General features: G+C 35.8%; 1 protein-coding gene across 4 annotated transcripts in view; it reads left to right on the forward strand.

The window, feature by feature from the left end:
* SH3RF1 (SH3 domain containing ring finger 1) overlaps positions 1–25,017 on the forward strand; it is an 83,711-nt gene that overhangs the window by 37,347 nt on the left and 21,347 nt on the right. For all 4 annotated transcript variants that reach the window (XM_030271383.4, XM_072928411.1, XM_002186952.6 and 1 more), the window contains exons 3-6: positions 13,429–13,704; positions 14,423–14,518; positions 20,224–20,526; positions 21,429–21,539. In XM_030271383.4, coding sequence (XP_030127243.4) covers positions 13,429–13,704; positions 14,423–14,518; positions 20,224–20,526; positions 21,429–21,539 — 786 coding nt within the window. The remainder of the gene's footprint in view (positions 1–13,428; positions 13,705–14,422; positions 14,519–20,223; positions 20,527–21,428; positions 21,540–25,017) is intronic.

Genomic DNA, 25,017 nt, shown 5'->3' on the forward strand with positions numbered 1-25,017 from the left:
TTGTTGTGATTCGTAGGGCTTTTCCTGTATATTTGTGTTTCTTTTAAGAGTAGTTAATCCATTTGGTTCTGTATAAATAAACTACTGTCTCATGCAAGAGCTGAACAAAACCTGCTCCATTAGCAATGGGCCTCAAGGTGGAGGCTGTCCTACCACAGTGACAAAAAGAGGTGGAGTTTCACTTTGAGAGTCCTGCTCCGAGAGTTGTCTTTCCATCAGGTCTTAGTGGAGTCTGAGTCAGAGAACCATGAAGCAGGATGACTGAATTCTGCTTTCCAAATTTATCTCAACCAGTTGAGTAGCATGAATAGTTAAGAGAGAGAATTAAAGAGCTGTCAGCCTTTCATTATCCTATCTGGTTCTTAACTCTTGGCTCCAGAGCAGTGCTTTCCCATAATAATGCATTATGGTTGCACTTGCTTAATTAAAATACTTTTTATTTAAATTAGAAAGTTGCACTTCTTGTAAGCTGTTCTTGAGTATTTATTTATGGAACATAACTATTCTGTGCAATCCCTGTTAATGTAAGTAGATGGTTATTAATTTGCTTACTGTGGAGTCTCAAAGACAGAAAGCCCTTGTACAGTGGAAGAATATAATGAAATTACCTTCCATGGAATAAACTTTTAATGAGATTTGCCTGGTTGGAGTAAGAACTGCTTTAATTATTTCAAAGAAAACATTGAGATCATGGCATGTATCACATTTTACAACCAAAGGACTAAAAACTTCTTTAGGTTGGGAAAACTTTGGCTGGATCTATATTACAAGTAATCTGTAGTGGGAATGGATCCGTAGAAGAAAAACGTCAGTAGATGCTGAGGACTTGGTGGCCACAGGCTGCATTTCTTCAGAGGTAATACTTTGAGTGAATTCTACTCTGATTCCAGGGAATATTTGGATGAGTAGACCACTGCTGGAGAACACTTTCCATTTTAATTTCATTAAAAAAGCAGTGTAGTTCATTTGCATTATGTTAAGGCCACTCCAAAATGAAAAAAGAGAAAAACATACCAAAATACACTCCTTAATAAATATTTTCATTCATATAGTTATTTGATTAAAAACATTATGTAGAAGCATAAATTTTCCTTTATGGCATTAACACAAATGAAAACTATAAGCAGATCTGAAACAGTTAATAGTATAAAATATAAACTCTCTTTGCCGTGGAAGTAAAATGGTAATTTTTCTTCAACTAGATGAAAGAGTGGATTGTTTCCTTTATGTTTGTATCACAGAAAAATGGAAAAAAAATTACTTTCCTTTTTCAAATGCATGAGAGTAAAAAAAGCCCAACTCTTGTATAAACTTGTTTTTTATAGATAAAGAGACTCATGAATCGTGGTCTAAGTCCAAGAGCTACTTCAGATGTTGGTTTACAAAGTGACTATAGAATTCTCATAACATTTGGAGAGGTGAAGGGCTTTTAGTAAAATGCATATGAAAATAGAGTAGAATTGCTAATAAATTGTTGCCTGAAGTAGAAAGGATGTTTATTTTGAAGTAGAGGACTACCTGCAAGAAGCAGCTTTGTGTGTGTAAGATTCAAAGGTTGCAATTTATCGCAGTGTCTACCAAATACAAAAAAAAAAAAAAGATGGTGGAAGATTTCCTGATGAAATCATATATAAATATAGACGTTTAATCTTGTGTTATGACAGCATAGTAATGATCAACCTGTTAGTGTCAAATTTCCTCTTCCTTCCGCAGTGAAAGCAGACACAGTTGCTGGAACATCCTTCATTTAAGTAGTTTAACAGTTTCTAGTTTCAGTGCAATCTGTTCTGTTTATTGTAGCCAGCTATTAATAAAATGGTAACAGTGCAAGTGGACTAGAGGAGCAGAACTGGTGTGAGGAAAATCAGAATAACTATGACCTCCTTGGGTCCAAGTTCTGATAATTTTCTGCAATAAAAGACTGAGAGGTGAACAGGTTATCCTTGAAATGTAAGCCTCCTATTGCCTAGCATTTCTAACCCTTCCTCACCTGTCATGCTTAAAACCACAATAAACCTTTCGGAGAAACAATTGCATTGAAAAGCAAAATGGAAAATCCTTATTGTCTACCCTGAATTATCTAGTTATTCTTTGTGTATTGCTTATGCAACTCTCTCTGTCTCTAATGGTGGAGTTAGAGTGCTGAGAGATTTTGCTTCATTTGAGCTCATAGTTTTTGTAAGAGTTAGGCACTCCTGTACAGTGAAGGACAGTCTAGGCTTGAGCAGCTTGGGAAAAAGCCTGGCCAGGGTGTGCTGGAGCTCATCATCTTGCTTCATTACTAGCTGCCATGTAAAACCAGTGTCAACTTTTAATGGAATAAGGGGTTAATTAAGATAAACACATGGAATGTGGCCTTCTGCACTACTGACAGAGCAGAGGCAGTTCATCTCCAGGGACAGGGAGAGCGGGGGCGGTGGGATAGGCTTGCAGAAGGGTTTGGTGAGCGGAGTGCAGAGCTCTTCACTGACCTCCCTGCACAAAGGAAGCCTGGGGAAGGTGGAAGTGATGGTGAAGGATGCTGAAGGAATTGAGAAACACTGAGCATGAAGGTACAGGATAAAAAAGCCAGAACTCAGGGAGGACTTGTACAGGTACAGTGACAGCAGATGGGAGTGTGGTGATGCAACGTACGAATTCAGACCTCATAACTCAAGACATGCAGATCGGTTTGGGTTTTTATAGTAACATTTTTATGCTGAAACAGATCTGTTTGAACAATATGAAATGTGAAGCATAATCCTTTCTTTTAGGCACTATATGTTCAAGCCTATTTGACTAGTACTAAACTGAGCAGAAGGCTCGTTTGCTCTTTGTCTGCTTCTACGGACTGGATGAAATAACCAGGAATTGCAAACTCCAGCTTGTCACTGCACAAGAGATAAATGTTAATGTAGCATTCTTCTGGCTCTTTTGTTATAATAAAGAGCATACAGGAACTTTATCTTAAAAAAAGATGCATAATTTCAGCTAGGATTAATTGCCTTTTCAAAATGCTGACCAGCTGCTTCAAGTAGAGTACCATAAAAATCTTTTGCTTTGAAGCATGAAAAATTTAAAAGATGAATAATAATAAATAGCAAATAGTTTGTTATTTACTCTGTGCATGCAGTGAATGTATATTTGTGTGTGCTACAGTGACAGCTAAGATTAGCGCCTTTTCTTGTCTGCAATAGGCAAGAAGCTGTTTGAAGTCAGGATATTAAAGGAATCAAATTGATTCCAAATTAATTTCAAGAGAGTGAAGGCGTTTTAAGAGAAAGAGGACATGATACCAGTCCTAAATCAAGCTTAGCAAAAGTCCCTCCAGTTTCTGGGAACAAAAGTTTGCAGGGAATACCTGGGAAGGATGTGTGATGGTGATGTTGGGTTCATTCAAAAGGTTGAACAAGCACCTGAGCATTTACAAAACAGTTGAAGTGATGGTAAATAAACCTAAAAACACTTTCAGAAGGTAATGGAATGTGAGATGCTATCTCAGGACTGTAAAATCAAATTGAGACAGAAGAGATGCCTGTGGTTACTCTCATTTTAAATACCATTAACAGTGCCTTTGTAATTTTAGAGCTTGTACTGTTTTAGTGGGGAACAAATTCACACTTGGTCATAGTGGAAAGCAAAGCATGCTCAGATAAAAAGTCAGGCCTGTCAACCTTGATAGGTTTTCATCAAAAAATGCAGCAATCTCTTAATTTGCAGCTCTGTGTTTTTCCATTGCCCAAGTTTTGGCAGCAAAGTATTTGAGAGATTAAAGGAACATTTCTTCATGCTGATCTCACCAAGAATAATCTCACCAAGTCACTTATTCAGAGTCATTTGCCCGCTTTGCTCCTCCTGTATCATGTTCTAACTCCTCACCTTCAAAGCTCAGTATGATTTTGCTTTTAGCAATCTCATTCCTCATTTATTCTTGTCAGATTTTTTTTTTTTTTCAGTGTGTCTTCTCATCTGGAATTCCCTCACCTTTTCTTGGTGCAAGAGGTAAACATATTCATTTGCACATTACATTGAGGGAAGCATCTTTATGTTCATTTTCAAAATGTAAAAACCTTTAGAACAATACAGATCTTTACTCTTAAATTTTTATATTGCTGGTAAGCCTTCTGGAACTTCTGAAGCTTGTGTTAAAATATCAGGTCCCTGAAATAGGGACAAGGGCCTCCTGTGTCCCAGGGATTTGTTGAGAAACTGAATGTTCCAATCTTCTACACTAAGTAGATTAACGGGTTTTTTTCTTGTAAAGTAAGCAAGCAGAATGTGTTTTGTAAAGTGATTTGTAAAATGCTGTTGTAAAGTTCAATTTGTGAGAGAATTTCATATGTGGTTGGTAAAATGCATCTACTTTTCCAGTATCTATGGCTTCTGTTTAATGCAAAAAATGAAAGAAGCTAATGTATTCTGATTAGCCATGCATAGACTGGCAGATGACATAGTTCAGTTTGTTACCGCTAGTCCAGCATAGCACAGCCTGCTAGTACGGCATTAACCATGGGATCTTTTCTAGGTGTTAGCAATGCCCTATGACTTTATGTAGATTCCCTTTTATTTCTTCTAATGTGGTGAGCTTTTGTGTTAATATGTTAAAAAAAAAAAAAAAAAAATTGTATTAAACCAAATGGAGATATTTCTAAGAATTGCAAGATGGTTTCTTTCTCTGAGATTGCTGTTGACTGCATCCCTTTAACTACTACATATGATACAGAAATCTCACCAGCTGTCATGTATGGTATGTCTGCCCCACTGACTGTGTAGATTACAGAAAGATGTTCTCTGGATGTTTAGGTGATTTTTTTTCCCCTTTCTGGTGACTGATAGAAGTTGTTATAAGGTTAGAAGGCAGTTCAGTTAGTAGGGCAGATTTGAAATTATAACAGTTGCAGTTATTGATGCTTTATTTGTGGAAGGGCATATGAAGGTCTGTGGCTTCTCTAGCTGCCTCCCATTAAGCCAAAAGGAAAGAAAAACATTCCGAGTTTATGTGAAAATTTCTCTTTGTTCTGGACTTGGAGCTCAGAATGGCACACATCTTGCTTGGGAATTAATTATTTGGCTGTTTAAGCAATTGCATTTATGGCTTTTGACAGTGAAAGTAAACTCTAAATCACTGTATTAGAAGGATAAGTTTGAATTTAGGCAGCAGCAAAAGAATGCCAAAGATGTGTGATTTCCAGTTTATGTGGAAACTAAAATGAGTGAAAAGAAGGGCTATGTATTAGCCGTGTAATAAGGAATTTAGGGAAAGAGTTTAACACTGAGATGTGGTGTGTATTTTGGTAATGATCAGAAGGGTTTTCTTTTGTTTTGTGATTTTATGTTAATATAATAAGCAAAAAAAGCAAGTTATATTTAAGAAACTCTTCACACAGGAAAGTTGTCACACTTCCTGCAACAGATTTCGGATGGGAGTGAGTAGTTGTGAAAGGCATTTACTATATAACTATGCAAAATGAGGCCTCTTGATAAACACAAAAGTACTAACTTGTAATTAGGTATTTTGAACACGCAAATAGTTCCGTACTCTGAGCTTCAGGGATATATTTATCTTAGAAAAGTACTCAAGACCTATTAATTCAAAGTCTTTTGTTAGGTCTTTGTCAGGCTTTTGACCTTCATAGACCTTATCCTGATATTTTAAAATTTGTTTGCTTCTTTTCTCGCTATATTTTTCCAGTTCACTTTCTTCTTTTCTTCCCCACCAAAAAAAAGTTTGTCTTACCATTATAAAGACACTTTTTTCTAAGTGTCTAGCGGCTAGAAAATAATAGAAATACATTAGTGGATAGTAATCACCTGCATCTATTTTTCTTTTTCCAAACTCTTCTTCAAAAAGATGAAATTAATTACTGGGAGGTAATTTTCTGCAGTTTTATAGGGGTAGAGGAATTTGGAACAACAAAACTTTCAAAGCTGTCTGTGTTCCTGCCTTTCTAACTTTAGATATTCATGAGGGTTTTAATAATGAGAAATTGGATATGATTGGGGAATGTTAGATATATTCTAACATCCCACACTGAGAATTCTTCAGGGATGTGCAGAAGTTAGTGGCACTTCAGAGTAGGACTAGTAAGTCCCACTATCCAGTCTCAGAGTTGTAGATGTATCCTTGCCAGGAGGGGTGGATGTCTTTCTCTTTCCTTCTTGCAGTATGCAGTGTTCTTGTCTTAGAAGCTCGGAGTGATATTACCTGAAATGAGAACACATTGGAAGTTACACTGCTAGGAGAATCTAAGTGCAGAGTGAACCTGTGCTGCTGTGCTGATATTAACTTGATGTGCTAAAAGAGATTAGGAGATCCATGCTGCTGTATGGTGGCACTGGGACAAGTCAAATGAAGTTTGATGGAGACATCAAATACCCATGAGTCAGAACATACCAAGAGAAAACCGATGAAGATAGTGGCACTTACAGTTTGAGCACTGGTGTTGGTGTAACAGCTTATAAGAGCAGATCTTTCAAACAAATCATTGCTTTTGGAAATAGTGATTTTATATAAACAGCCTAGCTCTATGCAGTGCACAGTTTAAGGTTTGTTTAGATTCTTACAAGGGTCTGGGTTTTTTCAAAGCAAAAATCTTTTGTAGTAAACAATTAGTCAAAAGGTTTTTAAAGATTCAGAATGGAATTGTTTGATATGCAGATCAGCAGGGATACAGACCTGCATTCTCTTCTGCATCTTGAAAGTTACCTCCTCGGTCTTTCCTGTGCAGACAGTTTTCTCATAATTTGTTTTGTTTGCTTGTGGAAGAAGCAATCTTGAACATGTCAAATGCATACAGGTGAAATATTTGGGGACATGTTTTCTCCTATTTTTTGCTTACTTATTTTATTAACTTAGGAGTTTAGTTCAGTGGAAAGTGTTCAGAATTTTCTTTACTTAACAAACTTTGGGAAAGGAAGTAGCTGAGAACTTTGCATTTTGACTAGGCAAAGAAGAAAAGGCAGTATTCTGAAGGCACTTTTTTTTTTTTTAATTTGAAAAGAAGTGTTTACAAAGGTGTGACACAGAAAGGGACTGGGAGAAGTGCATTTGGAAAGTTTTGTAAATGTCCTTTCCTAACCTTCCATATTATTAGTGTGATTGCTTAGGCCTTAAGGCAACATCTTTAAATTCCTTTCATTCTTCTGTATTCCAGCTTTTAATTTCAAAACAACTTTGTGGGAAAGAGTTGCTCATACTTATATTAAACGACCTTATATTTATTTCTGAACATCAGACAAAAAAAAAAGCCAAAATGTTTTCTTCTAAAAGCTGTTAAGACAGAGGAAGCAAAAAGGGTTTTCATAAAATGGCTACTTTAAGTAGGCCATTGAGAATTTACCTCAGAAGAACACATAAGAATTGCTTACATGAATAAAGGAACTACCCATCTGCAATAAAATATAGGTTTCTCTGAGACTGTGCTGTGAAATTCTGCAAGTTAGAGCAAAGTCAGCTGGTAAAGTCCTCAAAAGAGTCAGGCAAAGGGCTCTAGAAGCCATTGGTATATCAACCTGCATTAGATGGATGAAACCTTGAAAATTAGTAAAGCCTACTAAAGAATTTTTAACTTCAGTTAATTAAGCAACAGTAAAAATGTAATCCTGTTTCCTCATTTATCAAGATTCTAAAATTTTTACTGATTAGAGTTAGTCAGCTTTTCCAAAAGTATAATAAATATGTTGGCTTGATTATATATTTTATTGTGCCCCTTGGTATTTTTCCTAATGTAATCTTTCTTCAAAATTATGATTATTATATGGGTTGAGTTACACACAGTTGGGTTTCAAAGCCTGATCTCTTTGATCAGGGTAACCTGGCTAGCCAGTTTCCTCTTGATGCTAAACTTCTACTTTCATTAAAATCAAAAGCTGTATAGCTAGTAACTATATTTGAATATAGCATTTCAAAACAACTACAAATTTGCACTGTTTTAAGTCAAATGTTTGGTCTCTTGCTTTATGTGTGTAGAGAAAAATGAGATTTAGTACAACTGTATCATAGAAAAGCAGTAGAAATGAATATACTTACCAACATTAACATTGCTCACTTCTTTAATCTAGTGAACTATTATATAAAAAACCCCAAACCCTGGTTTACTGTATTCAGTACAGCAATAGTAATTTATTTCATATGTTACCAAAGGCTTATTTTTATGGTTATTTCAGTATACTGGCAGCTTGATATAGCCTTTTGACATTAAAATATCTTACTTTTTTTGTCATCCAGATAGCAGGACCTCAGAGACACTTTATCTGAAAAGATTTCATTTGCATTGATGACCTCTGCAGGCTTCTGAGATAGTTCTGATGGCAGAAGTACGTAAAGTTGATTACCCTAACAAGTTAGTGTTGGGTACAGATGAATAACACTCAAGTCAGCCTTTCTTTGCACAAATCTGGACTTGTTTGAATTGTTCCTTAGATGACAAAAGTAAATGCAGGGAGCCACCTTTTAACATTCTTCTTGGATTATGGAAACACTTTGAGTTCTGGAGCTCAAAAAGAAACAGGGAAATTTAGTTCCAAATGTTATTGTCTCTAGGTTGCTCTGTCCTACAAAACTGAGTATTTAATTTTTTCAGGCCAAAGCAAGATACCTGTATCTTAACACAGGGAATGTGTTTTCTTCCTTTAGAAGGAAATCCAACTTGAGAAAACACATTTTTTAAATATAAGCAGTTTATAAAGGTCTTTGGTAAAGTATTTTCATATGCTCTATGTCTCAAAATACATGAAAAGTTAAATGCAAGCAGAGAAGGAACAAAGGAGGCTGAAACAAAGAAAATTGAATTACACAGATCAGGTGGCTATAAATTAAGACTTGAATCTACTTATTGGAGCCAGTGAGATGAAAGAGACATAAAAAAATACAGATGTGAAAGGGGATGTTCTTGCATGCAGGACTGGACTGCTTAGCAAAGCCAAAGAAGGCAAGAAACCAAAAATACACTTTTAAACAAGTAATATGCATTTGAAAGATCTGAATCAAGAAAGCAATAATATAAAATACAGTAGACCAGAAGATTAAAAGAAGTAATATTGTCCTTCAAAATGTTTGAATGACTAGGAGTCTGAAGAGGAAATTTCAGGTTTACCTGTACCTACTGGAGAATGTACACATTAAGAACTCACTTGACCCAAATCTGCTTTGCAAACAAGTTTTTGGCTGCAAACATTAGCATTATGTTATCCTTATGTAAAAGCACCTTCCACTGGCAGTCAAGTATGTCTAAAAATACTGGGTTTTTTGGAAAAAAAAAATAGTTGACTGAAAAAAGTACTTCTGTATCACTAGACTTACCGTGCTTCTCATTGGTGTGTAATTTGAAGGTTTTTTTGTGGTTCATCTTGTCATGGTCATTAATGTGACTCTTCGTTTGATTTAGGAATTGCATGGAAAGAAACCAAAATTGTAGGTGAAGAAAAATAAATTTTCTGTCTTTTCCTTGTAAGAAAGTTGCAAATAATGAATGTTAAAGATCCTCTTGTGACATGGATCAACTTCCAGTTTGTAGATTTTCTGTAAAGAAAGGCCTAAAAATGCTGCTGAGTTATCTGAGCAAGCTGGATTTTTCTGGGAGCTGACAGAGCATGTAGGCCAGTTTCAGAGAAGTGTTTTTGTCTAACTACCAACATAAGCAGTACTCCTATAAAAGGTATTACTTCCTGGCCTCTTGAAAACACTCAGTGTCTAAGAAGCTCAGACAGGTGAAACCAGTGTAATTATTCTGGGTAAATTCAACTGGCTCATGAGGAAGCCCAGGCCACTTCCCAATCTTGCAGCCAGAGAACAGGGAGTGCCTTGCTTGCTTGGAAAAGTGACAGCCAGCAGCACCTGTCTGGGAGGCTTTGAAAGAAACAGAGATGCAGATGATCCAGTATCTGTTCCATTCATTTCCTTGAGAGGGGGTTTACTATTTTTTGCTACTTAAGCTAATGTTGGTTTTTCAAGTGCAGTATGTACAGACTGAGCACTATTTTGTGCCAGTGTAAGCATATTTACATTTGGGCTTCTGCCATTAAAACTCCTATTTTAAAGGAAATCAGATCTCGTGTTTCTCCGCAGGCATAAGTTTCTCTTGGCTTAAGCTTATGAAAAATACATACTGTTGTATATTGCCCATTAAAAAAATAAAAGTAAAGTTTGAAATAAGGTGAATGAAAACAAAAGTATAAATCCAAAGAGCAAAATTGTGCATTCTGTATATTTCTAAGACAATATATCTAGGTTAGGAGAAGAAAATGAAGGCACCTAAGCCGCATATATATGTACACATATGTATTTTTTCATATTCTTTTTAAGCCATTTGTTTTGATGTCATCATGTATTATTTTCGTTAAAGGAATCTGGCATCTGAAATATATGTGTATATCCATGCCTTTGCTAAAAAATAATTTAAACAGTTTGTCTATCAGCAGTAGCATTAGAAGTTCAGCTATTTTTGCATAAGGACTAAGGAAATAATTCTAAGAACCTCTCATGTGGAATCTTTCTGAATTTTATATTTTAACTTCCTAAAATGGTTTTTGTCTTTGTTTTGTTGTTATTGTTGTTGTTGTTGCTTACTCAAAGAGCTGGCAGGATAAGTGGCAGCTGTAAACTTAAGGGTAGGCTGCAAAGTTTTTCTTCCAAAGCCTTTCTTTCATGTTTAGCCAAGTGAGAGACATGGAGTGAAATGTAAACTCTGGCTTGGCATGTCCTCATGGCCATCTCTGCTGGTGAGCAGCCAGAGGGGCAGAAGGGGGGCTGAGGCTGCCTAACCACAAGGACCCGGAAGGCGCCGGCCATGAGCTGCCGCTCCAGGTTGCTCAGAGGAGGAGGAATGTGGAGATGGTGCTTGAGGGCTCTCAATCTTGTACCCCTGAATCAGCCCTCCCCATTGCACCCGCTCTTTCTCACTTCATCCTCCCTCTGGGACAGAAGGGAAAGTCATCCACGTCTCCACTCAGTCATTTTACTGCTTCTCTTTAATCCCTGGGAGTCCAACTGGGAACTGTGTGTTTTGTTGAACTTTGTTTGATTTGGAATTATGGACTGGAACCATTTCTATTTAACGTGGGAAACAAGCTTTGCAGAAACTCAACCTTTACACTGGAAAAGGAACTTCCCATAAAGCATAAACAGATGTTTGTACTTTTGTATGCAGATATATTTGTGGGAGCCTTTGTGATAAACTGCATAAATGTAATATGGAGTTCTAAAAATTAAATGATGACAAACCAGTTTGATTGCTTTGACATGATCTGCACTGCTACTCCTGGCTTGTTTTGTTTGTTTTTAAAAATATTTTTTTCCAACTGTATTTTATATAAAAAGCTGATCTAAAAACCTATTCCTCAGCGTGGGGACATAGAAAGCTTTCTCCCAGGACAATGGGGAGATTCCTGGGAGAAGTAAAACTATTTCCTCCAGTGCAAGAGAGATTTCTGCATTCTGTAGTAGCCATTATTACTTGGGGCCCGTTTTCTGTCAAGTAATTCTTGGCTCCTAATCCTTTTGTTTGTGTGTTTGTTTGTTATTGTGATGGAAAGAGATAAGCAAGCAGTGTTTCCTCTCTTGTTCAGAGGTGTGTTTCTTTTTGCTTCCTCTCCGTTGAAGTTCTCTCTTTGCACTTGTTCATACTCCATCTACACTGACTGCTTCCTTCATTGTTTCTGTACTCTGCAGAGAACATAAAACTAAAAAATACACACACATATATGTATATATATATATAAATTTTAAATTCTTCTATTCTGATCATTGATTTTCCCCTCACTCCCCTCAATCTGAGGCCCACAGATTGCCTTCTTAGTGTCTTTTTGTCTTTTTCCATATCCAGGTTTGTATAGAGTGTGTTATCGTGGTACACTGATGCAATTAAGTGTGATCATGAAGAAAAATATTATTTGCTTCAGTTTGGAGATCACCAATTGTGAACAGTTGCTTGGATCTTGCTAATATAATATTTTTCATATTCATCCTGGAGACAATAGAATGAAGTTTGATTTTCCTGTATTTATATATAAATCATACTCCTCTCTACCTATGTATATACACACATGGTTTTCCTTTGACTGTTTGGCATAGAAAAAAGGTTACTAGATAAATTAATCTTTGAGATACTATTTATACATTTCAGACATTAATATACATGTACAAAAATTAAAGCTGTCCAAACAAATTGGATTATATTGAAAGATAAAATTTTGTTAAATATCATATACATTATCAAACCTCTGTCTTCTGCCCAATGGACAGACTCAAAGTGATAATTCCTTCTGAGAATTTTCTTACATTTTATGTGATTTCTTGAGATATTGCAAGTGCAGCTCCAGTTTACAATCTGAGCTGGTGAAAGACTTGAGAGGAGACACATACCATAGGGTAGATGTGGCAAATAATATTGGCAGCCTTGAATTTTGTTAAATTTTTCCTTTTCCATATGGGAAAATTTTTGCATCTGAGATGTGAAATACTGTGCTGTGTGTGACCATAAAGGCTGCCTTTGCTTTGGAAAGACTATACTAGTAATGCAAGTTACTGCTGTTTGCATCATTCAGGGGGTAAGCACCCCTCCAGGTATTTAAATTTGAAAACAGGAGAGTTTTGAAGGCAGTAGTCCTAACACTAGAGTTGTAGAGTTTTACAGCTCTCTCTTGCAAAATTTGGAGATACAGACTGGGTAATTAAAAAATAATACCTGCAATGTATATAACAGGGGGTGACAGGGTTAAATTCCAATCCTTCTGATCTGCATTCAAGAGCAGCACCAATGATCTACAGTTTTCAGATATTATGCAGGAATCAAGTGAAGGAAACCCAAGGATGCACACCTTCAATAGATCTTTTCCAGTAGTTCTTATTAGTTTATTTAATTGAATTAAAAGAGTTGCTCCACGATGAAATTTTTCATTTTTAATAAACTGAAATTTGTTTATCAAGCTGGAAAACACCTCCTTTATGTCCTATTATTCTCTGCCCATGAAGTAAATAAGGTGAAGAAGATAATAAGAAAGTCATGCAGGAAAACCACCTTAAAGGTCTTATAGCAAATTTTTTATTCCAGTGTTATATTTTCTTGCAGCATTTTTCTGCCAGTGGTCTCTCAAGTGATCAGGCTGCTTTCCAACTTGCTTGCTTTGGTTTTTTTTTAATGTTTAATCTTAGTGAATTAGTACATGAGGGTTAAAGTATTATGTTTTTCTGCCTTTCCTCTGTCTAGCAACTTTGTATGATTAAAAATTATAATGAAACTTAGAGGGATCTTGAGACTGCAGACAACTGAAACTCTTCCCACTTGTATGGGTAAAAATCAGTAGAATCATTGCAATAAAATATGTGTATAATTTTACTTTGCAATTTCGTACTTTGCAGCTTCATTCATACTCTCCAAAAAGACAATATAAATTCTATTTAGTAGTGCTCATCTAATTCTAATGATCTATTATTTTTTTCTTTTTCTTTAGGGTGTACCTCAGTTACCATGTGCCAAAGCATTGTATAACTATGAGGGAAAAGAACCTGGAGATCTTAAATTCAGTAAAGGAGACATCATCATTTTACGTCGACAGGTGGATGAAAATTGGTATCATGGAGAAGTCAATGGCATCCATGGCTTTTTTCCTACCAATTTTGTTCAGATTATTAAACCTTTACCTCAACCTCCGCCTCAGTGCAAAGCACTTTATGATTTTGAAGTAAAAGACAAGGAAGCAGATAAAGACTGTTTACCATTTGCAAAGGTAAAAAGAGAATACTATTGCTATTTGCTTCTAATAATTTAATTCACTTGGATAAGAAATAAAACAACTGTTTTGTAGTCTTATCTGCATTTCTCTTTGGAGATGCACACATAGAAAAAGGAGAAGTAATTCTGCAAGTATTTCTCCTGTATTGATTAGTTGTGCATTCTCTTTCTAAGTTACGTAAAATTTCTCTGATGTTTTATTTCTGAGAATGCATTTTTATATACTTGCAGTAGTGATGTTCCTAATTTATGAGAAATAACCTAGGTTGTGAATTAAAAACATTCCATCTTCTAAAGAAACACTCAAATTGCAGATGTGAAAGAAGTCATATCACTAGCAATGTTCTTAAGTAGAAAAACAACATCTAGGGAAGGTTAGGTAATGAGTCAGTTCAGGTTGTGGTTCTGTTGATTAATGGCAAGCAATTGAAGGGGGGCTGTGAGTAACATGGACTGAACATGACAGGAAGACTGGCACTAAGGACAAAGTCAGATCACTGAGATTTGGGCAGTTAGTTGAGCTCTGACAAAATAGGAAAAAGAACAACTTGAACTGACTTCAACCCCAAAAGCAGCATATTATATTCACAGAGTGCCTTCTCTATGGTTCTTGTCCATGTCCTGCCTTCTCTGATTACTCCCGTGTTATGGAGGAAAATTAAATGAGAAGTTAAATTAGAGCTGGGAGACATAATCACTGCATGTTCACACAGGATGATGTTCTGACTGTAATTCGCCGTGTGGATGAAAACTGGGCAGAAGGAATGCTGGCTGACAAGATAGGAATATTTCCAATTTCATATGTTGAGGTGAGTAAAGCTGGGTCCTCAGTAAGGCTCTGCCCACTGTATGTTTAATTTTCTGAAAGGAAAAATAATCAGTACTGGTGATGATTGTAAAATAACCTGAGATATAAATAATCTTAGACCTAAAATACTCTTTGGGAGTTAATGGCTTCAGTAGTTGAACCAGTGATTTTCATTTAGCTATTTGATACCTCTTTTCATTGAATGGAATTGAAATGAGTATAATTGGAGGCAGTCATTATGTTTTCTTGTTAATACTGGAGTCATGCAGTCAGTCCAAAGCACACTTAGCCACAAAGTCAGCAAGTCAGAGAAACAGCTCCGCACTGTCCCTAATATCCACCGCTCAAAACCAAACTAGCACAACTAGGACGTCAAAGGATATTGTTGTTAAGCAGGTAAAGGATCAGCTTTTTCATCAACAGAGCATATATAAAACCTTCTCCATCTTCCTGCATATGTCATATGTTACAACAATTTACAGTAAGAGGTAGCAGTTGAGAAAATTTGCCCAACCTTTTAAATTTTAGGAGGCTATAGCTGTATATTTTATATAGAAAGACATCAGTGATTAGGAACAGTGTGTACAGCCACAATGATTATTCAAATTTGCATTACAGAAAGATAAAAAGGTTTGGAATAGTATTTGTCCTTTTCTGATAGGTATGTTGTGAATACTTGGTATGATACACTTCCCTGCACCGACAGTATTTGATTTAAATAATTGAAACAGAATGATGAAAGAAGTATTTTCAAATTATGTCTGGGATGAGAAATATGTACTTCAGGTCACAGAAGAAATGTGTAACCATACTAAGAATCAAGTCAGGTTTTATTAATTTCATTTCTGAATCCTATAATGAGATGGGAACTTCAAAAAACATTACTGCTTTCAACCAAAATAGAATTTATTATTTTTAAAAAGGAAAAGGTATATTTATTTTAGTAGCTTGATGTAAGGATCTGTATATCTGGGAATAGAAAATTTCACATGACTGTAAAAATAAGAAGACCAAAAAAGTTTCAACTTGCTTACTACAATTTTGGCTTCAGTTTAAGACATTTTAAAAAGCCAATTTAACAATTTCTTGCCCTTGGGTATTCTTTCCTAGCTTCTTGCAATTAACTGCCCCTTCAATTCAGCCAGTAAAGCTTCTTGTAGTGTTTTTTCAAACTAAATTACTTAGACTTGTTAGAAAAAGCCCTTTCCTAAGGCTGCCACTTGAGCTATTTAGCTAACAACTACATTCCTATCTCTACAAATGTTGCAAAAAGGAGATACGGCCTTGAAAAAAAAAAAGTAAAAATGAAAGTTACAAAATATATTTCTGTTAATGTTTTTAGACTGATTTCATCAACTAAAAAAATGTATTTTCAATAAACCCTTTTAGAACAGGCACCAACACTTAAGTATACATTCTCAAATCCCCACTAAAGTGGAATGGAAAGTTTAGAATGATAAATTACACCCTGAGAGTTACTTCAAATCAAATAGGTGGGTTTTTTCAGTATATACTAAACTGAAATGCATGCTGTAGCAGAGAGCAGAGGGCAGTGAGATGTGCAGTAAAGTATGGGTTTGAATTTTGAAGTGCCTGGTTTCTGTACATAACTATTGTTCTGGAAAATATACAGACAACTGATAGAAGCAAGTATAGCAAACCATTCTTACTTATTTTATGAAAGACAATGAAGATGAAAAATAATTAATATTTTTGAAAGATTTTTATATGGTAGTTTTCATTGCATTTCCCAATCCTGTAATCATTGCCTATTTTTGGGGAATTCTTTCATGTTATAATGACAAACATACCTTTTGTGTGTATGTTAGTCCACATCCTTTTATTTAAACATGTGAATTAGTAGCTCCTAGACATTTTTAATAGAGATTATCTGAAGTCATTAACTATAAAATGGGCATAGTCTGTGATGTTTATTCTGTAGTATCGGTGTAATAATTGAGATATTTCTTGTACAGTGAGTATAAGTCAATGAAAATCTCTAATTATATTTGAGGACAAATTTTGCCCTATTATGATTCAATGTTCACCACTCTGATCCTTTCTTTTCAAACTTTCGCATATTAAATTTGTGGTAATAATAAAAGTGAGACTAAACACATTTTGAGAGAAATTTTAAGAGTGATTCCATTAAATCAAGCTAACAGTTATAGTTATCTCTGTTCCAAAACCAAAAAATATTAATAACTAAACAGATATTATTAGATTTTTTTTTCTGAAAAATTGCAGTTCTGGGTACAATATACATTTCTTAGACCTCAAATTGGATGTTTTGACCTAGTTTAACACTTAATAAACAAATAAATACAAATGCCCATAATAGAACAAAAGTCAGTGAAAATAAATTGCTCTTCAGACAAATTGTGAGTATAAAATAATGTCAGCTTTTGTTTACGTTTTTGTGAGTAAAGAACACCGGAATTGATTTTTAAAATAAGTGTAGCAAAGCACAACTCTTAGAGACTTTGTAGTAGGGGTAATTCCTGCAGACATCTGCAGGCAGAAGAAAGATGTGTGCTGACCTCAGCCCTGCTGCAGCACCAAGACGTGGCTCAGCCAGCTGCCTCTGTCCTGCCCTGCTTGGAAAGTTCTTCGGTTTCCTGGAGTTTGGTGGGAAAGGGAATTGGATTTCAGGCTTCCTGTTGGTGAATTGATAAAAAAGAAAAAAAGTGAATGTCAAGATTGAAGTAAAGAAGCCTCAATGAAAATATGTCCGCTAAGGAAAACAACTGATGTGGGAGCTGCGGGCCTAGGTACATAGGTATTTGTTTCACAAAGGAATGCTAGTTTGAAACACTTCATAGTGTGACTTGGGTTCAGTCCCTTGGTGACCTTGAATATCTGCTACCCATTTCATTGGAGAATGCATGCAGGTTCTTAATTTCTCTTCTCAAGGAAGAGAAGTAAACTGCACACTGCAAAATATTCTGCAGCTATTGCTGTCCCCGGGTTACTTCAAAGAGGAGGCCAGTAATCAGTTCTCTTCCGTTTTCAGATTCATGCAACTGTTGTTTGCTTGCTTCTCTGCATAAAAAAGCACAGTATGCTGTTTTTATTTGAATGTGTCTTGAACTGATTCCATGGGCAAGCGTTAACTTTTCCCTAATAGGTTGTTCACTGTGTAGAGTAATTAGATTCTGCAGGCATTGATAGCTCCTGGAAGTAAACAAATATAATTAGGTGTAACAGGTACCTTGGGGTGCTGTTAGCAAAGAGGCTTTTGGTTTTCTTTTTCATTCCTCTGTGATCCCTTAACTTCTCTGATTAGGTAGTTCTTTGCAAAAAAGGATGTAGATTACATGAGAATACAAACAGTTGTATCAACAGTATGGAATACTTAGATTCTCAGGAAGGACGTGAAGAATTTCAATATGACTTTAAAAAAAATAAAATGTGCAAAATAGATAAAATTATTAGACTTTGAAGAGCCTGCATGTTTGCCATGATGACAAATAAGACCCTGGCAAGCTGAACAGCAGAGTGGGCTTTTTTTGGTCTTATTTTCTACTTGTTTCATATCCGTCAGCCTCAATGCTTTGTAATGACATAATGTTTTCACTGGTCTGTTTAAAGTATGTTTGATCTAAATTTAAAATTCAATAATCATCTAAATAATGGGCTTCATTGGAGAAAATGGTATATTTATATCTTCTGTTATACACAAGTAATACAATATTATTGTGATCCATATGATCCATCTTGAGTAATAGCGGGAGGGAAAATCTAGCATCCACCTTTTTTGTAGGATTGTTTACTGTTCTGACATTGTCTTCTGTCCTTCCTTCTTACAAGAAAGATGGAGAGGGACTTTTTACAAGAGTATGTAGTGACAGGACATGGGGGATGAACTCAAACTAGAAGAAGTTAGGTTATAATTAGATATTAGGAACAAATACTTTACTGTGAGGGTGGTGAGGCACTGAAACAGGGTGCCCAGGGAGGTTGTGGATGCCCCATCCCTGGAAGTGTTCAAGACCAGGTTGGATGGGACTCTGAGCAACCTGGTCTAGTGGCACATGTCCCTGTCCATGGCAGATGGGTTGGAACTTGATGACCTTGAAGGTCCCTTCCAACCTAAATGATTCTATGATTCTGTGATTCCAGTCCTCTTCAGTTGCATTCTAAACAATAAGAACATCTAGGAAAAGATTCTATGTTCTTGAATTAGTGCCCTTTTTCAAAGCCCCCATTATGTTCTTCCTCCACTGCAGTATGTTCCATGTAGTTCTTCCTCTTCTGTAGAAGGTTTTTATGTCAACTCCTCTTTGTTCCAGTAGTTCTGGTTTTGAGCTTCATCCTTTTTTTCTATACATATATGAAATTTCCTTCCAGATGACATCTTTCAAATATCACTTGCCAACCTCTTCTATTATTTTTTTTTTTCTTTTACCCTACCTTATATAGCTATATACTTGTGTTAAGAATATAAGCTGGTCATCTGTGGGAGCTGCATTTAAATCAGTGTTGATGCTATCATGACTAATGGTTTGTTGTTTGTCTAGTAAAGTTTTGATGGGGTAAAATACAGCTTTAAAACTCTTCATAAGCATACTAGGTATTTCAAGACTTGCAGGGAAATGGTAGAATAAATAGAAGAAATAATATGCTGAAGAGTAGAAATAGAAATTCCACAGTGACTAATTTAATTCTTTCATCCTGATGTTCTTCAGAAAAGATCTTTCCTTTCTTCATAATCACCTACACTTTTCAAGTAACAGTATTCATATTTAATGGTACACGTTCAGAAAACTGGTGCTGGTGTTATTTCAGCTCATGATTACATGAGAGTTCCGACATTATTATTTCTAATAGTGCTAAGTTTTCCTGAAAATAATGGGGTTTGAAAAATGTAGAGGGTTTGTTTGTTGGTTTCCTCTCCTCCTCCCCATTATATAGCTTACATTTCATTGTAAGAAGAAAATGTGTGGGATTCCTCATTTCTTCATTGGAAAGGAAGGACTTGTTTGCATTTAATGTAGTATTGTTGTTACAAATTAGCAGATAGAAAATCTCATTGTGAACAAAAATTCTTTAGCTAAGCTTAAAAAAAGGAGGAAAAATGGCACAGAGACAGTGCCTCTACATTAGAAAATTCAGAAGCTGAGAAGGTATTTCCACAAAATTGCCTGTATATGTTTCTTTTCTCCTTGTGCTATCTTATGCCTGTATAGGTGCCTGTTGCCAGGCAGTATACATATAGCTGGGTATTTAGTCTGTCCTACTGTGTTCTTAAACCTTCATTGAGGAAGCCTGTGTTTTCATTGCTGGTGGTGTTAAAAATGTGCACAGTACCAAAAAAATGTCTGAAAATGACAGAAACATCCAAGAAGTTTTGTACGACAGATTTTTCTTTAAGGTCAAAGGGGACCAGTGTGTTTTAGTCTGATTTTTAAATTATACAGGCAGTGGTTATTGATGAATTAATCCATGTCTGGACAATGGCATTGTGTCCTTTATTGATGGAATTTTACCTCTGATGGTAAAATTTCATACCAGCCCAACAGTAAGTGTGTTGAGTTTGTAGAGAATGATTTGTCACTCTCTACTGACAGATTTGTAGACTAGGTTGGTATGCCAGAGTTTTAGGTTGCATGGTTGAAATTATCTTATGAAAAAAAGAGGTGGGTTTTTTACATTCAGGTAACTTTTATAAATAAAATAATACTAACATGTTACTGGTTTTTGTAGTTTAACACAGCAGCCAAACAGCTGATAGAACTGGACAAGCCCTCAGGTTCTGCTGTTGACTCTGGTGAAGGCACCTCTGGGGCAGCCCACAACAATTCAACCCAAAAGCACACCGATACTAAGAAAAACACCAAAAAACGACACTCTTTTACCTCCCTCACCATGTCCAACAAGGCTTCTCAGTCTTCTCAGAATCGCCACTCCATGGAAATCAGTCCTCCTGTCCTCATCAGCTCCAGCAACCCAACAGCAGCAGCCCGCATAAGTGAGCTGACGGGGCTGTCCTGTAGCGCTCCCTCTCAGGTAATTCACATGACATCAGCTATAGCTATAAAGGCTTCTGATCTTGTCAGACTACTTATGTCAAGGGATTAATTATGTCTAATTAATAATAAATATACACTTTGAAAAAACTTATCTTCCAACATGAGTAAATATAAGAAAATATAGAAAAAATATGAATATAAGAAAATAAGAGAAAATATATATTTTAAGTAAAATATTTTCTAACTTTTCTTATATGATAGCAAATAATTTTGGTGTTGTAGACTAGTTTTTTTTTCAGTTGTTATATTCTAGAGTGCAACAAAGATTTTTATTAAACTGTGGAAACTAGAAACTGGAGTGATTTAATTTCTTGATTTTTCTAAATTGAATATAATAATTAATATTAATAAAGTGCATGCTATAAAAGTAAAATATTCAACTCAAAGATTATACAAATTCCAGAAATCTAGCATATTAATCTGGTTGTGGTAAGTAGAAATATTTATCTGACTTTATTTATTTGTTCAGCAGTTTGTAAAAAATTGGCTGTTTCATATAGTGATTACACTTTGGGAAGAGAGCAATGAAGCCCAAGAGGTATATTGGTGATTTTTTACCTGAGTACATAAATGTGCTTTATTTGCACATCTTAGGGATCTGGCAGCCTTTTATGGGAAAAAAAAAATTTAAAAAAACAAGCTGACACTGGTTAAAAGTGTGTTTTACATAGCTGGTTCAGTGTAAATCCAAAGATTGATAAATGTCAGCAAAAAAAAGGTGAGCAGCGTGATCCAACAGTGTTTATGCGAGTGTCTAACTAAAACTAGGTTAAGGTTACAAAGAGTAGAATACTGGTGGTTTTGACCATGAAGCTTACAGCTCTGTCAAAACTAGCTGTTACTAAACTACACAGAACTGACCCTTTTTTTCTCTTCCAGGTTCATATTGGCACTACAGGGCTGATTGTGACTCCACCCCCCAGCAGCCCAGTCACAACAGGGCCTTCCTTCACCTTCCCCTCGGAAGTTACCTACCAAGCTGCTCTTGGTGTAAGTACTGCTTAAGAAAACTCAGTCTTCCCATTTTTCTTTTGTCTTGTACAGTATTTTTTTTCTCAAGTTCCAATATACTGATTTGAAATGATGGTTCTATGGGAATTGTGTCTGTGTGATAAATAATGGTATTAATTTAACTGTAGCAAAAGCCCTATTGCTGGTCTCAGATTCAGTCAAAGAGAGAAATGGAGAGTTTCTAACCAGGCAGAAGCCTGAGAAAGTGCTAGAGAAGAATGTAAATAAGGTTCTTTATCTCTCTTGTTGTTCACATTATTTATAGTTAAGTTCTGCCACTGTGCGTCATGCACTGTGCACCAATGGTGTACGATGTTTTCACTTCAGAACCGATATAGTTAGTCTTACATGAAGCTCTGTATAAAGAGCGATGCATTTTAAAATAAATCAGAATTCTATTCACAGCCTTCTGAAGTGGAGTAATTTCATTCCCATCCTGCCTCAACAGCATCACCTTATTGCTAAAATGTTTACATCTTGTCATGTATATCCATTTCTCCAGCTTTCCTTTGTAATTTATCCTTAGTAAACATGAGAAGCACACTTCCTTCCAGAACAGTCTTTCTTTTAAGCATGAGTAGAGAGGTTATGCTGGGGGGGAAGTGTGGGAAAGCAAGCAGATTCGTACAAAAAACATCAACTTGGGACCACAGCTGCCAGGTGTTTGTCTTACTGAAGATTTTCAAGATTATCTGAAATAACTTCAAAAGTCTGCCGCCTCCTCATTAAGTAAGGTGATTTTAGTTGCATGTACACCTGTGGCAGATGAAGAACACGTCTAGCATTTTGAAGTTAGGTTCTTGGCGATCAATAGGAAAACATGTAGTAAATGGCCATCTTTTAAAGGAAGAAATGCATTGTAATGTTGTTATATTTGAACAAATAACATGACGTTTCCTTCAAAAAGTGCAGCATTTCATTTTAAAACCTGCTGGAATTCCTTAGTTTCCTATGCTTATGTTAGAAAAACTGTGGAATGACATATATCATACTGTACTCATCAGAGCCTTAATGCAATAAGGATTGTGGATACCAGTTTTCAGAGATCTTTAAGGGATCTTAATGTGACTTTATTTAAAGTTCTTGAAATTAAGTTTGTTCAGTCTAAAATTGTGCCCTTCATTTTTAAGGGGTGGGGCACAGTTGAATAATAGATCTTCACTTCATAAAACCAACCAAACAAGCCAAACAAAAAACCCAGAGACTTGATCGTCTTTAGGTGTCTATCCTTGAAGTCTTTAAACCAAGTAAAATATGATGAATAGCCTTGCTGCTAAATAGGTCTAGTTTTGTTTTCAACTTTTGGCATTTGTATAATTTTACACATTTGTCTGCAAAATATAAGACACAATTGTCTGTCTTCTGGTATGAACTTTCTGTTGTTTACAAAAATGCTTCTGTGTGGCTTGGTTGCTTTTTGACAGCTTTCTTTGTAACTCAAGTTACAGTTTTCAGTCCTTTAAATTATGATGCTGTTGTTTTCTGAATGATCTCCAGTACTTCCTTTTGGCATGGTACATACATGGTGGCACATGCCACAAGTGGGTGCAATACTGCACAGTCTTTTTCAGTAAAGAAGATATTGATAGTATATCCCGTTTACCTTTTTAGCCTGGTTTTTATATCTTGAATATTTGCCTGAATGTAGCATAAAGTTTATGTTTAGCTAAATATCAAGCCTGATGCCACAAATTTTCATCATCTTGTGAACTAGTAACTGCTCTCACTGAAGTAAATGTATTTCACATTCTTTGCTCTTCAGACAGATGACTTTATTATTGACAGTTATATGGACCATGTGCTTTTGCCCTGCTTTACTGAGTAAGGCAGATTGAGTTGTAGCTATGCTTTGTCTTACTGTGGTTAAATTGTTGACTCCTTCAATCTGTGGATTATCTGTGTAATCCTCCTGTTAAATTAATGCTAATCTGGAAACAGTTAATAATCTCATTATATTTAGGTTCATATTTTAATGTCATGGAGCAGATGAGTTTAGAAAGGCCTCTTGAGGTTGTCTAGTGTAACTTCCCCTGCTCAAGCAAGGCCACCTAGAGCCAGTTCCTCAGGACAGTGTCCAAATAGCTTTTGAATGTGAAGTTTCCAAGGATGGAAACTTCACAATCTCTCTGGGCAACATGTGTACATTGTGGACTGTTGTTTGTGTCCACCAGGAAGGACCCTCGGGTCTTTTTTTGCCTATAAGGTGTACAGCTTATACTAGAAACAATTAGCTGCTTATATACTAATCCACTTAGTCTTTTATTCTTCTTTCATCCTGTCCTTCAGAAAATACCTGTGGGAACTGAGCAAACAGAATCACCCTAGGTGCTGTTTAGCAGAATTCAAGCCCAGCTAACATATATGCTGCAAACATTGAGTAATTGATTTGATTTATGAGATACTCAAGTTTTGGAGAGGATTGAGCAGACAGCATTCAATGCATAATTTCAGAAGTTCTGTCAGAAGCTGCTTTTTTCTTTTGCTCTCAATAACAAACACTTCTGTTTGTTATTAAGAGTCAGGAGTTCTTTATTTGATGCCAACATGGAAAAATACTTTGGTTTGGTGGTGGTGCAAAGTCACTAAACCACCTCGGGTGCTTTATTTGCTTAAGCTTGTTCAAAGGCAATCTCACCATGGGCATTCACAGGAATTAAATTGCAGTGCTAAATCAGCATGTAGAGAAACTCCTGCCATTGATTGTCCCGTATCTTGGGGTGCTACTTTCTCTTTGTGATAAACATGTTCCTGCTTATTTTTCCAATTAGGCATATAATTCCCATTGGTAACATGAATTATTCTCTGCCACCCTCTTTAAAAGTACATCATGTTCTATTTCTTCTTGACTTGTTTTCAGCATGACTAAAATGCAAGCTTGCAGCTCAGATTAGAGTCAGGTTATTCCTGTGTTCTCTTATGATAGATGATATTAGATGATAATGCAGTTTGTAAAGTCACAGACTGTGGGGTATATCTCTTACTTACACTTCTCCTCTTGCTTCACCAGCTCTTGTTTTCATTTTAGAATGTGCAAAATAGTTCTGAACAGTCAAGAGAGAAATTGATGTACTTGTTTCTCTAGATGTTTTCCTTCTGGAAATACCCTTCCTGACATTCTGAGTGTTAATTTTAAGTTGTGGAACAATTGTGATATGTTTAATACATTAGAAGGGGTTGGCTTGAGTCCTTTTGCTCTTTTATTTTTTTGCTTTTGTAAGTAGAAATTCCTGTATTTCTTTAAGTTTCTCCCTTTAGCTTTTTTCTTAATTTCTGAATATTAAGCAGCTGAGAAGGAAATTGTATGGGAACAGGATGAGTTTTTCTTTAGGATGAAGGTACTTTGTTTGATGTCCTTCCTATCAGTCATTTTGATGTTTATAACACCATTGAAAGTAATAGTTCATTGAAAGCAAGGTGTTTATACTTCTTTTATATAATGCTAAACTCAGATTAAGGG

Source organism: Taeniopygia guttata, chromosome 4 (genome assembly GCF_048771995.1).
Source record: "Taeniopygia guttata chromosome 4, bTaeGut7.mat, whole genome shotgun sequence".
NCBI lineage: Eukaryota > Metazoa > Chordata > Aves > Passeriformes > Estrildidae > Taeniopygia > Taeniopygia guttata.